Below are 22,354 nucleotides of genomic sequence, written 5' to 3'. Positions count from 1 at the left end.
GAGATAGGTTTGATTTTGATCTAGTCATGAGCCATTGAACATTATTTTATACGGAATGAGAGCATGATTTTGAAATCTTAAACTATTGAAAATCTTTAAGATGTTGATTTTGATAATAAGAAATGAATGGTTCTGTTTCAGATCGATATTTGATGTATTGACTTTTTCCTTATAAAATGACATAACAATGAATTTATATCAAGAATTAGAATATTGAAATATTTGAGGATGAGATTCAAGTAAAAAACTATGAAGACTCAAGCAAGAAAAATTTCGAGAACGAAATTTCTTTTAGAAGGGAAGAATGTTATAGCCCGGCCCATTGGGCCTTCAACCCAGCCCAATACACAAATGAAAAAAAAAAGAAGAAGGAAAAATAGAGGAGAAGACTCCCCAAGGGAGTCTACTTCCTCCTCTCACCGACTCCCAGCTGGAGTTGGAAAGAGACCCCCTACGGCTCTATTTAAGGAGGAGATTCCTCCTCTCTCTCTCTCACCGGAGAATTCGAAGTCCATCAACGACAATCGTCGGAAAATCATCATGGAAGACCGACTCTGTACCTATCTAATTTTTACGCCGGAAAGCTTCGTCGGCGTCAAAGGTGAGCCTCCTCCCCTTCCTCTCTTCTCTTCCTTTCTTTTCGTGCCCATGTGCACGATCGTCGGTGACCGAAATCGTCGGATTTTGTTGCGGAAGAAACCTTTGTTTTTACCCTTTTTTCTTCAATTTTTCAGGCACCGGTGGTCGCCGTCGACCACCAGTTTGGGTCCCTCCGAGTTGCCTATCGTTGCCCTTTTGTCACCGGCCAATCTCGTGCCGATCGGCCACCGACCGGCCGACTAATCGAGGGGATTGTGAGGTCCCCTGTTTTGGCCCAAAGGAAGCCGCGGGAAGAAAAAAAAAGAAAAGAAAAAGAAAAAGAAAAGAAAAAAAATATATATATATATATAGACTCTCTCTTCTCTCTCTCCCTCTTTTCTTCTCTCTACTTTCTCTTTCTCTCTCTAGTCTGTCACTACTTTCTCTCTCTAGGTTATTTCTCTTTCCTAAGATTTTTTAGAATTTTGAAAAGAATGATGATGAATTTAAATGATTATAGTGATGGATTTTTGATCTGTGATCGCTGGACAGTACACCGGCATCTTCTTTGATCAGATCAAATATTTTTAAATTTTATTTTTTATAATAATTTCAGTATGATTTGATCTGATCGATCGAATTTTTATTGAATCATATCGTCTGAAGAGTCCAAGATAAATTTCTCTCTAGAATTTTCTCTCTCTAAAATTATTTCTCTCTCTTGATCGATTTATCAATAAGAATTTTTTTTAATATTTCTGATCTGATGAAGAATCTTGATCCATGATTGTCAAACAGCGTACTGGCACCCACCTTGATCAGATCAAATATCTTTAGATTTTGTCACCCATGATTCTATTGAATTATCCATATGGTAATTTCAGCATGATTTGATTAATTTATCTTGATCTAATCAATCAAATTTGTTGAACCATATCGTTTAATTAGTACAGATTCATCTTCATGAACTTCTCTCTCTAGAAATTTATTTTTTTAGAATTTATCAAGAGAAAAAAAAATTATTTTGATGAGTTTGAGTGATGATGAGTTTGAATGATTTTAGTGAAAGCATCCTGATCCGTGATTGTCAGGTAGTATGCCAGCATCTTGATCAGACCATGAATCCTTAGATTTGATCATCCATGATCTCGATCTAACCATGACTTGATTAGATCATGTTGATTTCACAAATCGAGATATTGGACCAATCGTAATGATGGATTGTGTCACCTGATCAATACGAATTGTACTTCATAAATTCTCTCTCCTCTGATTTTCTCTCTCTACTTGATTTTATGAAATCAATGAAGAAACCTCAGTCCTATCACTTCGAATCCGATTTGATCTGATAGTCAAACTTTGGATCGTTTATGTCCTAATTAGATTTTGATTAGATGAAATTAGATGACCGGACCCGATCTAAATCGTTGAAATATGATATTCATATTCTTTCTGATTATTGAATTTGATCACGTATAGGTATCATTGACACCTGATAATCGGATATTGTGATATGGTTTATGAACCGAAAAATTTTAGAAGAACAATTTATAGAATTATGTGGATTTATTGAAATGCGTTCGAGGTAAGTAATGTTTCATTTTTTCTAGATTTATCGATAAATTATAATATATTTTTCTGATATGATTTGTGAAATGATGCATGAATTGGATGAATGATATTTTATTATGAAAATATCTTATTCGAAATGTTATGATGAAGTATGATTGAATATATTGATTTCATGATGCATTATATTGATTTATTTCGATACTACATGATTATATATTTTCTTATCAAAATTAGAATATGAAACATGATTTATGAAAAATTCTAATATAAGAATAATATGAATTAACAACCTGACTAAGTAAAGGACCCTGCCAATGGGGGCATATACATTGGCAATTGATTTGTCCTGAGGATTTATGTCGCCAGAGAGACCAACGACAAATCGCCAGAGAGACCAACGGTTCCGAAGGACTTTGCTGTCAGATAATTCGTAGCTCACCGCAAGAATATACACGGTGTTATGATCCTACCACAGGAAAAATATGGTCATAGCTTATAGTTGACGAAAAAAATTTAAGAATGAAAGAAATTGAAATCTCGAAAGAAACTCGAATTTTGAAAAAGAAATAAATTTGGCATGAACTATATTGCATAATCGAAATTGATTTCAAATTGATTAAGTCTATATGCTTATTTTTTATAAATAATTATTTACTTTAATACCTGATGAAATCTGTTGAAAATGATCATTGCTTACTGGACTGTCTAGCTCATTACCTTCTATGTTACTCTTTTTACAGATATTGAGAAATTAAGATGATACAAAATATGAATGGAAGAGTGATCAGAAGCAGAATCTCCATATTTTTATTTTAAGTTAAAAATCTTATTAAATTTGATGAAAAGCCTATAAATCATTATTAAATTTATTGAGATATTAAAAAAAAAATTTAGATCGTTATATTTTTAGATTTAAATTATTGACTAATTATTCTGTTTTAGGATAGCATGATAAAATACCTTGCATTGCTTATTGGGAGAGTTTTCTGTGAGTATGCGGTGATTACCATGACCTTCGATTCACAATCTCGGATCAGGGGCGTGACATAATACTTTTAAGCAATAAATCTTCTTATTCTCCTCTATTTTCTTCACAGGCAAGAAGCAACATGCACATCTAAATTTTATAAAAAAAAAAAAAAAAAATGCTGGTCATGAATCTTGCGTTTAATAAAAAATAGTGGCTCCACTCACAAGAAATGCGCTGAATGGCTCCTCCTCAAAGCAAGGCTTACCTGAAAGTTGGAATCTAAGCTTTCATTTAACTAGTTGCACCAGTAGAAGAGGAAACAAAAGAGAATGCCACGCAGTGTATGGTTCTTCCTCCTCCCTAGCGGCTAGCGAGACAACTGTGAGACAACTGACATTTTTAGCACCACAATGTCGCACAGGTCGAGACTGCTTAATCCAAATAAAATGGGTCGGACAGTAGGATGCGTCTGCTCTTAGCCAAGTCTAGCATAGACCTGTGAGAATCATCTAATTTCGAACGGAGGATGATTTTTGCTCCCTCTTGTTACAAAAAACATGATAGATCTACCACACTCATGCACGACGAGAAACATTAGTTAAATAATATTTTTGACTGAGATTTCTCAGTAACCTAATCATTTCTCATATCAGTCATCTACCTGAATTGAATGCAATGCATTTTATTAAAGGATTGCGGCAACAAACATTTAGATGCAAGTTCATCCAATCACATGAAGTGCATCTCCTCCAAATACATTTTATGATTACCTTTAAAGTTCTCATTTAATTCAGAGAATCAAAATTTCTAGACAGACATTAACAATTGAAACACACAGCAATTAACTTGAATTATGATTCGCATACATTACAACAGAAAGGTGGAAGTGGAAGAAGGGAAGAAAGAATACAGAACCAAGCCAGGCTGTAAAGGTGCCATCGCATGGATCAGGTGTAGTTATACAGAATATTATGAAATGCACTCATGGTTCTTGGCTGTTTACTCGTCTGTGGAGCTCGAGCATTTCTTGGTGATTAGGGTCCAAAGAAAGGGCAGCTCGGCAGTCTCGAAGAGCACTGGAGACATCCCCAATGTGCTCATGGAAAGCAGCACGAAGGTGCAGGAGGTGAAGGTCAGCTTTGAATGCTATCGCCTTTGTCAGCTCTGCAATTGCCTCTTTCTCCTTGTGGTTATCCATAAGCACTGTTTGTAATCAAAGAAAAGACCCATTTCTATGTCATCAAAATGAAAGAGAACAATCAAGAACTTTAAGAGAAATGGGGAAAAGGAAAAATTAATCATTTATAAAGGAGTAAAATGTAGATTCTTCCATGGAAGAGCCTGCATCAGCCAAACTGGTTTAGAGGCGCAAGGGTAGAGCACAGAAAATATGTGGCATAAGAACAAGCACTTACAAGAGAACAAGTCAAGCAGAAAGAGATTGTCTTTGCAAAAACCATGTATCATAGCTTTCCTTTCATTAAAACTTTTGAAATCTAGAAGCATAAAATTGCTTCTTGAGTGATAATTGGTTTTATGTTTAAAAAGGGGGGGGGGGGGGGGGGGGGCGCAAACTGAAGACAGAAAATAATCATCAATCTGAAATATCCTGCTTGTAGTAGAAATTTCCCATTCGATACTTCAAAAAAATCTACCCAGAGATTCGGAACACGTTCAATTTTTATCTCTTGTAACTTGGCATATCTTTGAAAAACAAAACAAAATTGCAATCTATTCTGATAATCAGTGAGTTCAAGGATATACCAAAATTATGACATAACAGGATTATGTAAGTATTCTTCCATGCAAATTCAGTTTTGCCTAAGACAGAGATAGGGAGAGAATGGCTCTGACCTGCAGCTCGGTATCTGTAAGGATAAACTCGCAATGGGTCCAATTGGGTCACCATCTGCAAATCTTCCTTTGTACGGTCACGATCACAGTATTCAGACCTCTTCTCATATGCTGATGCATTGTTTCTAGCCTTCTCTATTAATTTGGTCATTTCCTCATATGCAGCATTTCTGTCATTCTGAAGGAAACGGACTCGAGCAAGACCCTGATGAGCCCGTGTATGCCGGATATTGAGGGCACTAATGTAACAGTCAGCTGCCAAATCTAGCTTCTCACAATCAACATATACACTGCCAAGGTTGTTTAAAGCCTGCAAGATGGAATTTTATGACAAACAAAGATGGAGTTTTACAGTTATATAATGTGTGTGCATGCGCGCGTGCGTGCACGTGTCGTAAATCATACTGACAATTCAGGTCTTGACCTTTTTCCTCATCATTAACAAAATGATAAGATTGGAACTGAGAGTGGTTTCAGAGGACTTCAAGTTTGTATAAATATATCCCACTAAAAGTTTTAAATGAAAGCAAATACATGGTTTTGTATGCATTTACAATTTACCCAATAGGCTGGCCTGAGATCTGGCATAATAATTTAGTTTACAAGCTATGCAACTTAATTTCTTCATCTGCTTGGTCACTTTTCTCTTTTTTTCAAAACAAAAAATTAAGATTGCTTTTTTTCTTCCAGTTGGTCACTTGTTCTTAATGTTGTTCAATTGAAAAATACTTAATTCTTTTACATACCTAGCCCTTCTAAATATCCCTTCTAAATCAGAGATGCTAGCCAACAGAAGGTAATATAAAAAAAAAGCTTTTTATACAATTTTATAAAACATTAGCTCGAAGTACATAACACAGCATGTCATTGCCCATATACATATCACATCTGAATGTTACTAAACAATTACATGAATAGACAATACATCCACATACCAGATACACGTTATGACTCAATAGAACATTCCAATAGACATGATTGTATTTCCAGTTATTTATCAATAAATTGCATGTACTCAAGTTGCTGAATTAAAAACTATATATTGAATTTGCCAATAACAATATCACCATGCATAGGTCAACAAGGTGATCATGTAAGAATGCAAATCTTGAAAGGGCAAATAAGCTCCTCACAACAAAAGTCCACAAAGTTATCACAAGAATATCTAGAAAGTCAATTTCCAGCTCCCATATCATGAGAAGGGCCAAGGTCAGAAGGTCACCATAGGGTTATAATTCAACATCTGACAGCCCAATATGTAAGTGTTACCCTGTACGAATCAAGATAAAGATTGAAAAAAATAATAATAACAATAAATAGAACACCATGGATGATAACATTAAGAAGTAGCTACCCTAGTTAGGACGTGGACTGCAATATTACAGCTGCAGTTACACCATAAACACAATGAGACAACAAGAGAGGGCTAAAGACCAATATAGAAGGATGGTACACATGGCACATTTTGCGTAAACCCTCATAACATGTCCTCTATGTTTCTCCATGCTCATCAAGTATAACTTCTTAGTATATCTGACCACTAACAGGCTAGAATGCCCCAAAATTTCGTGATGTCATAGGTGCATAAGCATAGGGTTTTTTTTTTCCCAAAATAAGTTCCTGTGCCTACTGATATGCCAGCATTATGGTAGAACTTTTGACCTTTTCCATAGGCAAGCTAATGTAACACTTAAAGCTTTCTTCTCAATAGTGTTTGGCCAAAACTAAATCATGAAAGTATCGAGTATCTCTAACAATTGGAATCCTAACCATATAACGGATAGCTATCTGAAGCAAACCAGCCAATTGCATAACATATAAGAAAGTGGCACATATCTTGTAGTTTCATTATGTGTTCAAGGGACTGCAAACAAACTCAACCAAAACAACTTACCTTGTAGGATAAAAAAACACCACCAGAATATTCCTCTCATTAAGCTATTGAAATTATAAAATGGTACAAAAAAAGGATATCTCAATCATATATTCTGGATCAAGAAAGTTCCAAGAAATATATTTCCTACTAAGAATAGACATGAGAATTGACTCCATCAACTGTCTCTGAATTCCAGACTTTTCTGATACCCACTTAGACCTTTTGCAAGACAAAACAAACCTTAAACATTCCTGATTAGACTTCAATTAATCTTATAAAAAATAATCAGTAATAAGTTGAAATATCTGCTTGATATGGCAAATTCAAAAATATACATCAATTAGATGACAAGATAAAGCCCCTTAAATTGAAGCAAGCTTTTACATCACTAGAACTCCTAAAAAAGCCACTAAATGTATTCATCATCAACCCTTAAATTGTTGAAATATAATAGAAATACATTTTACCTACGAAAAGAAAAAAAAAAAAAGGCAGACTAAGCATATTATTCACTAACATATCCCTTGTTTATGATGACTCAAATTCCTAGGTTGATCCTGTGACTGGACTTTGAGTTAATTTGATTTAACAAAAAACAAATCAAAAATTTTGAATCAAACAAAACAATGTCTTAGATGTTAGGTTTTTCTTTGAATATATAAAGAAAGAATTAGATACTCTCAACCTTTTCAGGTAACTTAGTAATGATGGACATTGACGGTTATAGTTTAGAAGTCCAAGGTCCATAGCAGTTTAAATTAGAAAGTCTTGGAACCTTTGGAACAGCAATCTGAAGTAATTTGGACTTTGGAATCTTTGCAAGTGGAGCATTATGGATTTCTGACTTCTATAATTTGAGACATCAAGCGAATATACTTAGGAACCCAAAAGAACAAAATCAATTTTGCATCAGTTAGGCTTGTACTTTTACCATGATCTTCAAATTTTGATGTCGATCATGTGGACCATGCTGATCTAGGATTTTTGCTCTCCCAATAGTTATACTCTTATCATGAAGGAAAAAAATTAACAAAAATCTTGAAGACCTAAGAATAATGATCATGCCTGGTTGTAAGACAGTATTCTAGGCTTGGGATTGATGAGGCTAGACCAATTTCATGAAATTCTCAACAGAATGGCCCTAACAATTGCCAGCCTGGCTTCTAATGTCACTCCAGAAGAGAACTGGCTGGAATTATTTGCTTCATATTGGTTTCTATGCACCTTATCAATAAGCTAGATGGAAGCAGATGGTATTTTGACAATTTTGGTGAAAATAAGTACTGAGACACCTCCAACCTACCTTGACAACTTGAAATAAAAAAGAAGAATCTCATGACCAAATAGAAAATAAATGAGTTAGAAAAAGCTTATTAGTTTTTATAGTGATAAGGAGGATCTGTGTTGTTCATTATGTGCTCACAACATGTATTTGTCAAAACAATGGTAAAGAAAATCAATAGATAACACTTACCTGACCCTTTCGAAGCCTATCTGAAGGACACTTTAGTGCATCTTCAAGAAGTGAAACAACAGTAGCAGAGCATGAAGGATCAAGGCTTGAATCAGCCAAAGCATAGGCTTTCAAAAAGAAAGCCTCAAATGACCTTTGAATGGAGATTGACTCCTCTGCTTTACGTAGTCCTTCTTCACAGTGACCAGTGTCATATAGAATCCAACCCTCATAAACAAGACGTTCATGTTCAGTCGCTGCATGTTGTCGTGCAAGCTGTAGGCTACGCATTGCGGCTTCAGGACAATTCAATCTGCTCCACCAAAAAAAAATCCTCTATTTGCAGTGGTTCAAATGTAAATAGAAAAAACTGATAAACTATAGTGTAACATACTCAAATTCTAGCATAATAAGAGCATGATGCAGTGAAAATTTACCTCAGAAGAAGTAAAGACTGCCTGAAGTACAAAACCCCTTTTGCAGCATCTGACTCAAGCATCTGATAGATAACTGAAAGGGAACCAATGTCATCTACTGATGACCACCTATCATAAAGTTGCAGCCAACAATCTGCAGTGGTCCACTGTTCAACATGCTCTCTAACGAGCATACGCAACTGGGAAGCAGCAACACGCCCTTCAAACATTCGATACTCTGGAGACAGTGTAAGAATTGCTTGGATGTCACAAAGTGCAGCTTTGTAATCTTCGAGAGCCAAATAGAAACAAAATCGGAGTTCCAAGCACTCTAAAGCCAGCTTAAAACCTAGAACACGGTTAATCTCTGCTAGGGCAAGTTTGGCATCTTGTTTCCTCATCAAAGATGCTGCTCGATACATGTAAGGATAAATAAGAGTGGGGTCCAACACTGTTGCTTTATCAAGGTCCTCCAACTTTCTATCTCCTTCTGAATATAGAGATCTCTCTTGATACATCCATCCAAGTGGTGGATTACCTGATATCACAGAGCTGAGCTTCTCATAAGATGAAAGCTTATTGCCTTTAATACAAGCCAGTCTGGCCAATCCAGTAACAGAATAGACATGCCCAGCAGCAAAAGCAGCATCAAAATGATGCTCCGCTTCACCGTACTCTTTTCTCAAAAGCCTAACACATCCCAGCTGATGATAAGCCACTTGCTTTTGTCTAACATCCATTGCTGATTCTGCTAACTTCTCTAAAAAGCATGCGGTGATATCTGACCTTGGATCAATATCCATGGCAACTTCACTGAGCAAACAATACAGTGAGAAAGAGGCTTGGCCAACCATGATCGATCTCCGCTGTTTATTAACATTTGAAAAAATCTTCGCAACTTGCTCATCCTTCAAACACCCAGGAAGTTCATGTAAGAACACTTGCAAACATGATGCTGCAAGGACTGGAGCATTTTCCTCCAAAGCACACTCCATAAGGTCAATGGCATCTTGCCTTGAGGAAACCAGAGACGCCAGTTTCCTATCACAAGCATCCCTAAGCCTCTCACAGCAAAACTTATTTGCAAATACCAAGATTTCCAATAAAATTTCCACTGACAAATCACTTATGCTGCCCGTAAGACTGAACTCAGAAATTACCCTCATTCCTACAGGCGATATGCCATTCTCAGATAAATCGATGACTTCTAGATGTGACTCTGCAAAGCACCCATTTAGCATGGTGTGGAATGGAGTGGATAATGCAGCAATCTTCTGTCTCTCACAGGCTATCTTCTCTTCTTTAATCTGGAAGAAGACAGTAGTGGGGACTTGAGGCACACCGCAAATACATTCATCGGTCAACTTGACAGATGAATTCTCAAGTGGGATCTGAGAAGCAACATCCAGAAACCCAAGTTCTTGAGAACACTTCCCACAGGAAGCAAGAAGGTCGGAGATAAGTTCTTCCCCTTGTTTCTCATACTTCAACCATGCTCCATATATAAGTTTCTCATAAACGGAACTGGCATTCCGCCAAGCAGAATGGAGACTCCTTTGAAGCAATTTGACCTCCCCAAGGCCCCTAAAGACCTGAAACTGGAGCAAGTAAAGGTTTGACCTTTCATGAGGCCAGCATGATTCAAGCTCTTCATGGATCCGAGCTAAGACTTCCACATAGTCTACAGGCTTAAATAGTGGGAGAATGGGAGGCTCCGCAACCTTGATAAGAGATTCACTATGTATGTATTATATCGGCACGAGACAAAACAAGCATCTTATCACCATTCAAGAGAACAAAATACTGCAAAGCGTTAACTGAAGATAATTAACAAGATAGAGGTGGGTTGACTTACATGGAAGAAGTGGAATGCGAGGAAGATTTTGAGAACTTGCCTCGCTCGACTTGAAGCCATGACTGGGGATTCATGGCATGGAGCTGTGTCTCTTTGCAGGAATCAGTGAGGAAGAGGTTCCTCATGGTGCATAAGAGGGAGAGCAACTCCCAAATCTCCACAATCTTAGATGGGTATTTTTCCAAATAACTCAGAAATGATTAGAAGGAAAACTGAAAGAGATAAAGGAGACTCCTTTATCCCACAAATCACAATCTCTATCAAATGGATTCTTCTCCGAGCACTCAAAACGTACTAATATTAGGGCTCATAGATTAGGCGTTCGCAGAATACTTTAAAATGGGTTTCCCGATACAAAATTACCAAACTAAACATAAATCAGCCAAAAAATAGACAGATAGATTAAAAGTTAAAGTCAAGACGATAAATCGAAGAAAAAATGAAAAAAAAAAAAACGCTTTTTTTCCTACCCTATTGGCCAATACCCAAACTATATCCTCAAATCCTAAGGAACAAACATGAAAACGAGCAAAAAAGCCGATAAAGGAGCCTCCTTTCCTCTTTCAAAACCCTAACAACAACAGATAGAACACGGCCGTGCGGGAAGAACGAATCAAATAATGGAAGGGGTCCCTTTAGGCCCACCCACCAAAGAGAACCCAATCTAAGATCCCACGAGATCTCTACAGAGAGAATTAACAAACCCAAACCGAGATCAATTGAAACCCGATGGAGAGAGACAGGAAGCAAACACGAGAGGAGAGCCCCACCAAGCTTGTTGGTTTCTGCGGCATTCGAGGACACACCCACGAGCTCCCAGCGCCCACACCTGAGATCAGGGATTGGAGAGCGCGCGAGATATGGGTGGGGGAGGAAGGAATCCGAAGCGAAAAAATTCGTAGGAATATCTGTGATCGGATCCCCCTTTCGTTGCTGTGAGAAAGGCGAGAGCTTAGAGAGAGATGGTAGCTGGAGCATAGGGTGTACGAGTCTCCACAGTAGAGCGACCGTATACTCGAAAAAGTATGTGTCTGGGATGTAAGTGGAAAAAAGAAAATGTAAAGGACTTGCCGATTTTGAGCATTTTTTGGGGTAGAGTGCCGACCATTGGTTCCTGCTTAGCGAGAGAAAACTAATTGCAGGTAAGGAAAAACCAACAACTAATTCCAGCTTCCTTTACATTATAATATTTAATTTCGGATTCTTGACTAATATTTTTATGTTATTTCATACTTCGATCATACAATTTCCGCTTCCATTATTTTGCTCTATATTCCTATTTTTCTCTTTTGTTTCAACTACAAAATGACATTTGCTAATCTACTTCGCATATTATTATTTTCAGAATAGCATTTTGTTCAAGCTACATTCAACTAATTATAATAAGATATGAATTTTCAAGATTTATTTGTAATATATTTTAAAATTTTTAGAAATTTTAAAATCTTAAAATCAGAAAAATTATAACTTATATTAGTTATGTGGACAAGGTTGTGGCCTAGAATTCATGCAAGTGCAAAGTATTATTGAAGAATAACCGATGTGAGCAAGATTTTTTTAAAAAAAGGTTGACCATAGATAACACTAAAACCAATTGTCCTAGGACTGAGTTGGCTTATATGGGTAAGATGTTCTTGATCTAATGTAGGGGTTATACCAATCTGAAATCGTCAGCAAACACCTCATATGGAGAATCCTCAAAATCTCACCAAAAAAGTAGAAGATTGTCAAGATCGCAACACCATTACTGAAATAAAAAAATGAGCACTGCACATTGATACCATATATACGGTTATGTAATGGCCAGCTATCATCCTTTTGAAAATGGCCATCGACTCTCTGTCTACAAAAGAGAGAAAAAAAAGGATCTTTTAGATAAGTTTCTCAAGCATCCTTGAGGGTTAGCATCTTTCTCTTTTATTTTGCTTTATCTTTCTTCTTCTATTTCTGACTTCCGACTAATTTGATCATTGAGGATCCCCCACTAGGCATACTCCGACAAATAGACCTGTTTACAAGTGCTAAATAGAGTCTTCACTCTATAAATGCATACCATTTCCTGCTATCGGATCAAATTATGGTTTGATGGGAACCTACGACAATAGATACTTGTTATTTAGATGAATGATGGATGATCATTTGAAAGATGCAATAATAGTAAAAATCTCAGATTTGTCTCTTTTTATTCCTCCTATCTTTTCTCTTTTTTTTTTTAATTTTTGTTTCTTTATTTTTTTTTGTCCTTTTCTCTCCTTTTGGGATAAATTCTTAGTTATAATATATAGAACCATGAGGTTAGATTGGGCAAGAAAGAAAGAAAATAGCAAAAGATAAGAATATAAAGACCAGATCTAACTCATTATAGATTAATTTTAATTTTTAAACCAATTCAATCTACATCATGTCAAGATTGGATTGTGCCATAGGTTTATCCTGACCCATTTACAATCTTAACAAATTATTGAAGTAAAAAAGATGGTAAAAAATAACATTATCCATGCCTTAGCTAAGTTTCTTATTTCCTACAATTTCTATTATATACGAATTGTTGTTTATATGATCAATTTTTAGTTTTCATGAAAAGGTGTAATAATATTTCTATTAAAAACTAAAATAAAATAAAATAATCTATTTTTAGAAGAGCAGAGATTAGATCAAATATTTTAAAATAAAATAAATAATTAATTAATTAAAGTATATGATACACTACATTATTTGCTTTTTTTCTTGACGTTAAAAATATTATTTGCATATTCAAATCATTATTTTCATCTAAATTTTAAAAATATTTTATAGATCAAATTTCAACATCCAAGTAACAAAATAAAAAGTGTGCATCATAGCATCAAAATTGTGCACCTTCCATCAGTGTGATGCATAGATAAAAGATCAAAAGTTGATTAAATTTTTTATTTTGATATACTTTATATCATCCCATATCATGATCAACTATGTCGATTTATATTTTATGAAGTATATTATTGATTTCTACCATTTCATTCCATTATAAAGAAGATTTTTTTCTAAAGGTAATGGTTAAGTTTATCTAACCTTAATAACAGGACTTGTATTATAATACAAGACTTGGTAGGTGTATCATATCAATATTGAAATATCGATGGATTTAGGGTTGTATATTAATACCACATCTGCTAGAGGGCTCTATGTAAAAATTCCCAATGTATACAGGAGGATAAAATTATGCGGATCTCACGTATCACTAAAAGATGTACAAAACATGCACCCTCATTTGGATGGTCTGTGATCTGAGTCATTTTCAGGACACAGGCTTCGATTCTAAGGTTCACCCAATGGACGGTGGTGGTATCAATCTAATCAACTGCATTTACCCGGTTACTCTATTCCTGAACCAAACCGCGGTCCAATCAAACGTGATAGTTGACTAAGGTGAATTTTTCTCAGAGCATACCAGGTTTGCTGGTGTAATGGACGTACATTGATGTATCATTAAAGTATGCCCTTTCTAGCTGGAACATCCATATTAATTATCACAACCATACATCCAGTAGATCCACCTTTTGTGGGCCCATGATCCGTTAGGGTACAGTTTTCAATTCCATCATTGATTGCGTCTAGCCTAAATTGATAGGAAATGTCACTAAGCCCAAAAGTAAATAAACCTATTCCTTTTCCGGATGGTACGAAAAATTCGTGCGACTGGTTTACATCGAATCAAAGATAAAGAAACGGACGATGGTGAATTGGCCCAAGACATGATCAGGCTTCATCTGCATCCAACTAAATTGCTTTTTAAGGGATTAGGATTTCTTGTCAATGCATTAAGATGGATTCTTTTCTTCTATTTTTGGTAATCCTCATCAAGGGTAAAATCATCATTGCATTGATAAAAAAAGAAAAAAAAAATCAAACAAATTAAATATTATTAATGCTGTGCTTGTTGAGGTGGAATGGAGGCAATCCATTGAGGTTGGTTCACCAACCGGGCATCGTTCATGGTAACGTCTGCTCAAGTTGGGCCTTTAGGCTCTACCAATTGACTGATTTTTTCAAGCCTCAACAGGATGATGAATAATTGCGGCTTTGCGCTACCTGGCTGGGCTTAAAACTGGGTATAGTTATGATTTCCTACATTAATCCCAGACCTTGGTCTGGCTTCAGTTCACATATCGATTTTATTTATTAGGCCGAGGGCTAGATAGTTTGCTTATTTCTATAGGTGGTTCAATCCACTAATATGGTACAAAGAAATATCTATTTTCTGTAATACATTTATGATGTCTATCAATCTTCTACTATGTAATGAGAAACACTCTGAAGCAATGTTCGATTCATGTTATAGCCCGAAACAGCACGCTCTTTCAATCATGTAAATTGCATGCGATAGAGACTAGTATAAACTAGTCAGAATACCAGAGGGAAACTGTGTTGCATAAACGTTTGCAGGAGCATGTCTAGCATCAGGCACATGGAGATGAGTCAAATGAGAGAATATAATGACTAGGGAAAGATATACAGAAGTCAACTCTAGATAATGGATTCTTAAAGTTTATTAAGTGGTTTTGTTGTGTGATGAGTATGGGATGATGAACCATCAAGGGTCCATCATCAGTAGCTAGTTATGTTTAACTCCTAGCTAATATCGGTTCGTTACGTTAGTAAGAGCATACGATATGATGTCAATAACAATACAAAAAGGAGGAGGAAGCAATGTACAATAGGCTCTCTTAACTCGACAAACATATATTTATTATATTTCTAAATATGCTAGTCATCTTTGGAGAACATATAATGAAAGTATTATAAGCATAAGCAAATATAAGAGGAGTATTTGATGGATAAATATAATTTCAAATGATTTTTTAAATTTTTTTTTTTAATGATTTGGTGCGATATGTGCCATGTGTGCTAGGGTGCATGCAATAAATAGTTGATGGAATTATAAGAGCACGTATTTGATCTTTCTCGGTATCATTCTACAATCTTTTGAGGTGGCAGTGGATATGTTCGTGCATATGGCTTGAAGACATGACAAAAATATGTGAATTTCAGATCAAATAATTTTTTTGTTGTATTTAGCGCTGTATAATTATTTACTGTTGGATGATACATAGACAATGGGTTTGGGTTTCTACTTGTGCTTGGAGATTTGTCTCTTGCTTGATTCCAGTTGCTAATGATGTTTCTGCTGTGAATTCTAGCTCCGTGAATGCTTCTGTAACATGCGGAGTCACATAATCATGCATGGCTTCAACCTTGAAGTGGAGAGGATATCGGATCTTTGTAGTTGGCATCGTAAAGACGCCTTCAGCTTAGATGCCAGTCACTCCATTTCCAAATTATATCCAGAAAAACACAAAACCAATCTCAGAATGAAATTTCAAAGCAACATGCAGACTTATAGCACAACCAGTGCCATCAGTCATCGAAGCCCTTGTTGATGAAATCACAAAATTAAATTAAACTTTAAAAAAAAATTTCGGATGCCAATGCAAACGAACCACAACATATCCACCTAAAAAAAAAAAAAAAAAGAGATAACAATTTGTATAGAATTATCCGAATCGCTAAGTAACTAAGTGTTGGTGCAGTTAAACTACAGCAATCCCACTATAAACAGTCGAGGCACCATAAGTCAAAGAACTATCTATACAATTGTAACTTTGAGCAAGTCGCCGACGAGTGGGTAGCCATCTTAGTAATTTCTCGTATTAGTCACGCTCAGTACCTTTGATCTCTATCAAGCATCTGCACTCTCGCTTCAGTGTCCCCACACTGTCGACTCGAGATTCGTCTAATCACGAAGAGAAATGATCCGTACATCGATCTATTCGGATAAGTCACCATTCCCGTGATAATCCATTGATCGGGAGTATTTAGGAATTAACCACTAATGACACGTGCCTTAAATTCTCAACTCTTGAGAATACGTGTCATCATCCATTAATTCCTCAGATGATTCGTAGATACAATTTAAATATAACATAAATAAAAAATAATTCAAATTTTATTTATTTCAATAATTCAATTACAAAATTATGCCCCAAGAATGTGTACATGTGTCAGTCAATCTGACTTCTAGAGCATATATCTAGCAAACTCCTACTTGACCTAAAGCCAAATTGTCATGAACTTAAGCCCCATTTTCTCAAAGTGAGTTTCAGTATTCTGTTGGCTCAGCGGCTTGGTCAGCGGGTCAGTCACATTTTTTGTGGAGTCGACTCTCTGCACGTTGACGAACTTCTTCTCAAGGTATTCGTGAATCAGATGAAAACATCACTCGATGTACTTGGACTTCTGGTGAGACCTCGGTTCTTTAGCTAGTGCTATGGCACCATTATTGTCGCAGTAAAAAGGAACGGCATCTGATAGCATCACATCCAATTCCACAATGAACTTCTTGAACCAGAATCCTTCCATAGTAGCCTCCGATGTGACGATATACTCTGCCTCTATGGTGGAATTTGCAATGATTGATTGTTTGGAACTCTTTCAACTAACCACACCACCGTTATACAGGAACACAAAATCTGATGTAGACTTTCTATCATCAATGTCAGACATAAAGTCTGAGTTTGTGTATCTCTATACCCATAAGTCTCTTTCTTCAAATATGAAGAAGAGATCCTGAGTCCTTCTCAAGTACTTAAGAATATTCTTCACAGCAATCCAGTACTCTTCATTTGTATTCGACTGATATCTGCTTGTGATACTCACAACAAGAGCAATATCAAGTCGGATATATAGCATAGCGTACATGAGGCTCCCAATAGCAGAAGCATAAGGGATCTTGCTCATACGTTGAATCTTCTCAGGTGTGTTTAGGCACATCTTTTTAGAGAGATGAACTCCATACCTAAAGGACAACAGACCCCTCCTGAAGTTTTTCATGCTGAACTGCTTCAGCACTTTCTTTATGTATAATTACTACGACAAACCTAGCATCCTCTTAGATTTATCTCTATAGATTTTTATTCTCAGAATATAGGATGCTTCTCCAAGATCTTTTATGGAGAACTCTTTGGATAACCAAACTTTCATAGAAGTCATCATGGAAATATCATTTTCAATTAGGAGGATGTCATCCACATATAATATGAGGAATGTAACAGCCCTTTCACTGACCTTTTTGAACACGCACGATTTTTTTCTCATTCTTGATGAAATCAAACGATTTGATCACATCATTGAATCGAGTATTCCAACTCTGAGACACTTACTTTAGTCCATAAATGGACCTTTGCAGCTTGTAGATCCTGTAATCCTCATCATTGGAAGTGAAATTCAGAGACTGCTCCATATAGATATCTTCCTCAAGATATCCATTCAGGAAGACAGTTTTTATATTCATCTACCATATCTAATAGTCATGAGCTACTACAACAGTAAATAGTGTTCGAATGGACTTCAGCATGGTTACTGACGAAAAGATATCCTGATAGTCAATACCTTTACGCTGACTATAATTTTTAGCCACAAGCTTATTTTAAAAGTTTTCACCTTTTCATCCAAGTCGATCTTTATCTTAAAGATTCATTTACATCCAATAAGAATTATTCTGGCTAGTGGATCTACTAAGATCTAGATCTATTTGGTATGGATTGAGTCAATCTCTAACTTCGTCACTTCCAATCATTTCTCGGAGACAACGTCTGACATCATCTCGTCATAGATTTTAGGATCATCAACATGGTCCATATCACCTATGAGAAATATTTTCTTTACATCTTCTTCCAGCATATCCATATATCTTTCAGAAGGATGTGTGATTCTATAGGATCTACGAGGTGGAATGGGTTCCACAGGCTCTATGACTTATTGCTCTTCAGAAACACTCTCTTCGAGCTAAATTTTACTCCCACTATCTTCATCCTGGATAAAATCTCTTTCCAAAAATTTGGCATGCCAGCTTATAATTACATTGTGATCCTCTGGAAGGTAAAAATAATACCCCAAAGACTCTTTTGGATACACTATAAAATGAGCTCTTATAGACCTATTCTCTAATTTGTCCGTCTGTTGCTGTTTGATATAGGCCGAACATCTTCACATTTTGAGATAATCAAAATTCGACTTCTTACCATGTTATATCTTATATGGCGTGGTAGGAATGGAATTAAAAGAAACCTTATTAATTAAGTAATTAGTAGTCAGTAAGACGTGTCTCCAAAAAAATAAAGAGAGGTCAGTGAAGCTCATCATAGATCGAACCATATCCAATAGGGTCCGTTTTCTCCATTCTAAAATTCTATTGAGCTGAGGTATTTTAGATAGTCTATTGAGAGACTATACCATTTTTTTTTGAGATAATCAAGATATTTTTTACTCAGATATTCTCCTCCTCGATTTGATTGAAGTATCTTAAGTAATTTCTCAATTTGCTTCTCTACCTTACATTTTAATTTCTTGAACTTTTCAAAAACTTCAGATTTGTATCTCATAAGAAGCATATATCTATATCATGAAAAATCATTGAAAAAAATGATGAAATAAAGATAATCTCTTCTGATCAGTACATCAAATGGACTGCACACATCAGTATGTACTAGGGCCTGTACCTCAGTGGTCCTTTCCTCATGTCCTACAAAAGATAGCTTGATCATTTTTTTCTGAACGCAGGATGATTCACAGACTAAAAATGACTCATCCAAGAATGAGTCTAAAAGATCATCTTTCACCAGTCTGTTAATCTTTTCTTCTCCGATATGATTTAGCCTTAGGTGCTACATGTACTTTAGGTTAACCTCATCTCTGGATCTCTTAGATCTAATGGCACTCACTATTTACTCAGATAAGTTAACTAATTTATTTGCATCGACATGCGAATGATAGAGATTGTTGATTAAGTGATCTCATTCCATTATTTTATTTTCAAAATAAATGTTACAATGATCTTTATTGAAACTAATTTCATAATCATCCTGTGCTAAGCATGAAACAGAAATCAAATTTTTGCTTGCATTAGGTACACAATAACAGTCTCTTAGTTTTAGACAGCAACCAGACGGTAATCGAAGAGGATAGATCCCTATGGCCACAGCAGCAACTCTTGTTCTGTTGCCTACTCATAGGATCATCTCTCCTAGCCTCAACCTTTTACATTCTTTAAGATCCTGCATTGAAGTGCACAAGTATACACTAGAACCAGAGTCTATTATCCAACTAGTAGTAAAAAAAATCGTTAGGTTAGTCTCGATCATGAACAGATCCGATATTCCTTCTGAAGATGTGTCCCTTGAACTCTTTAAGGTCTCTATAGGCATTTTCTGATCTAAGACACAACCTAGCTTCTTAGAACTCAAAATACTTTTCAAGTCCCTTAGCCAATTCTTATAGTTAGAACCTAACAATTGGTTGATTTCTAAGATGTAGGCTAGATAATTAGAGACAGACAATTTCCTATAGAGAGAAGGTTCTAGTTAGACTTTTGTAATTAATTTTAGTTTATTTTAGGAGATTTATTTGAAAAACAAACTTAGCTTCCACTATTTCTTTGGATCCCAACACTCTTCAAGTTGGGAAGCGGGAACCCTTTCGCGAGTTAAATTTTCTAGTAGGTACTGCGGTTCCACTGACTGGCACACCACCTCACCTGATAGATCTTGATGAATGTGTCAATCAATGAGTGGACAATTCTTGCCCAATGCTTCTCAAGCAAATTACAGCGAATTTGGTCTCTAAGTCCTGAGACCTCATCTGACAGATCTTGACCTTATTCCTTGGTTAAGTCAGACCCATCATTGAGTACGAGTGAAGTCCTCATTGGATCCTCACCTAATAGATCTTCGGTCCAACCTCATCTTTACCCAATAGTATCTCATGCCAATAGAGTGATTGCTTCTTTCCTGAACCATTATATCCAGCTGAGAATAGTCAACATCGGAGAGGACACAGTACTCGACAATGGTGGAAGACTCCTCGACTTAATATTATTGAGGAGCTTATTAATTTGGGTCTCTTTAATCTTTTAATTGTTGATTTACATCCTATATAAATCCATAATTACAATGGATCTAGTAGTGAGATCCTGGTTTGGTCTAACCAAGATCGAACTCATGGTGCAGCGCAAATTTGGTAGACTCAACTCCAAGCACCCCAAATCAAAATTGGTTCCCAAAATGGCCAGATAAGAGAAGATAGGTCGAAGGCTCCTCGTTGCCGGTTGCAATGGTCCTAATTAAATAACCACCATCTAGACACTTGTCTTAGACACCAAATTGATCTACCAATTCGAGATTGGGTTCGCTTTTGATTCTCCACTATTGAATTGCAATCGCAACCATTTATCATGCGATCGTGATGCAACCCTATACCAAGGGCCGTCGTGATCCACTGCGATCATCACGTGTATCAACGAAGCACGCATGGTGATTATCTAATAATCAAATAAATAAAATCTGATTTTATTAATTTTTTTTCTCAAATTTTTTTTTAATTTAAATGGTCTCATCTCACATCATCCTTGGTATGTCAAGATGATTTTGACTAACCCAACCAATTTAGATATAATCTAAAATAGGTTTGATCACTTATACATCTCATATATGCTTAGATCTAATAACATACATCTTATGTATCTTCAAATCTACATTTTATGCAATTTTTAGATCTAATAAACTACATCTCATGCAATTTTTAGATCTAATAAACATGCATCTCATGCAATATTCAGATCTATTAACATGCATCTCATGCAATGTCAGATTTAACAACATACATCTTATGTATATTAAAACAGATTATGTATCTCATACATAACTACATAAATTTCAGATTTAGTAACATGCATCTCATGCATTATAAAATAAATTATTTTCTTGATTTTTCTTTTTGATTCATATAGGCATCTCTTCCACCATAGTCCTCTATGACAGGACGGTCTTTACTATAAATTTTGATAATCTACACATATCACATATGCATATCCAAATTATTTATGTCTAATATAGAAATAGATCCCGATAAATATTTAAATCTGAATTTCAGATCTTAAAAATGCATGTAAAATGACAACCTAGCTCTGATACTATTTGAAGGATGTCGTACATTCGGGAACATACATGCAACAAAATTTATAGTGAAAAAACTTCAGATCTAGAATAAACCTTTTAATCTATATAACATGCATCAATAGATCTAATCTAGAGGCTAATAGGATCGATCACATATATTTTAACATGTTGAAAAATAAATCAAATTTAAATAAAAATTATTTCACCTTCATGCTGGTAGCTATTCATCACAATCTGTCGATCGTGGTAATCCGATGAGGTTCTAGACGAGCCACGCACACGTTTGATCTTTATGGATATCTACTAAGATCGATTTGAGATGCTCCTTTCGAATTGGATCTTCCTTTTCCAAGCAAGATCTATATGCTCCAGGTGCTCCAAATCTGGATCAACTCTTTGATCCAGATTCGCTGTAGGGAAAGTGGAAGAAGAATGATGGAGAGAACCTTTTCTCTCCACTCGTGGGATGTGGAAGACGAAGGATGAACAAAAGGCCCAACTCTTGGGCGTGTGAATGAGGAGAAGAAGGAGATGAAAGCCCAAATCCTTGGGCAAGGGATTTGAGGAAGGATTGAGGCAGGGCTTAGGCATGGGATCAGATCTGAATCATTTTCAACCGAGGGGTCTCAGGGCCTTTTTATAAACTTCCAGGGAAGAGTTTAACCTCAACCTAAAAGCCTTAAATTTATTTTCTTATCTCATAAGGAATTATCAGCACCCTATCCCTTTGAAATTTTTAATGCCAAGTCACAATCAAGGGGCATCATCCCTTTTTCTTGATGAGAAAT

The 22,354-nt window shown here is 35.9% G+C and overlaps 1 protein-coding gene across 2 annotated transcripts; it reads right to left on the bottom strand.

Moving 5' to 3' along the window:
• Nucleotides 1-3,939: 3,939 nt before the first annotated feature.
• On the bottom strand, nt 3,940-11,601 carry LOC105055485 (ETO1-like protein 1). Of its 2 annotated transcripts, none has more exons than XM_010937324.4 (5): nt 10,576-11,601; nt 8,742-10,457; nt 8,326-8,617; nt 4,976-5,285; nt 3,940-4,324 (listed from the first exon to the last, which is right to left on the bottom strand). In XM_010937324.4, the coding sequence occupies exons 1-5, from the start codon at nt 10,698-10,700 to the stop codon at nt 4,104-4,106; spliced, it is 2,664 nt and encodes an 887-aa protein (XP_010935626.1). In that variant the 5' UTR covers nt 10,701-11,601; the 3' UTR covers nt 3,940-4,103. The 2 variants fall into 2 exon arrangements, with proteins under 2 accessions (XP_010935626.1, XP_073108065.1); XM_073251964.1 differs by having other exon boundaries at nt 8,742-10,441.
• Between the last annotated feature and the right edge of the window lie 10,753 nt (nt 11,602-22,354).

The sequence above is a fragment of the Elaeis guineensis genome, chromosome 2 (assembly GCF_000442705.2).
Source record: "Elaeis guineensis isolate ETL-2024a chromosome 2, EG11, whole genome shotgun sequence".
Classification (NCBI taxonomy): Eukaryota; Viridiplantae; Streptophyta; class Magnoliopsida; order Arecales; family Arecaceae; genus Elaeis; species Elaeis guineensis.
This window is presented reverse-complemented; position numbering and strand designations above follow the sequence as displayed.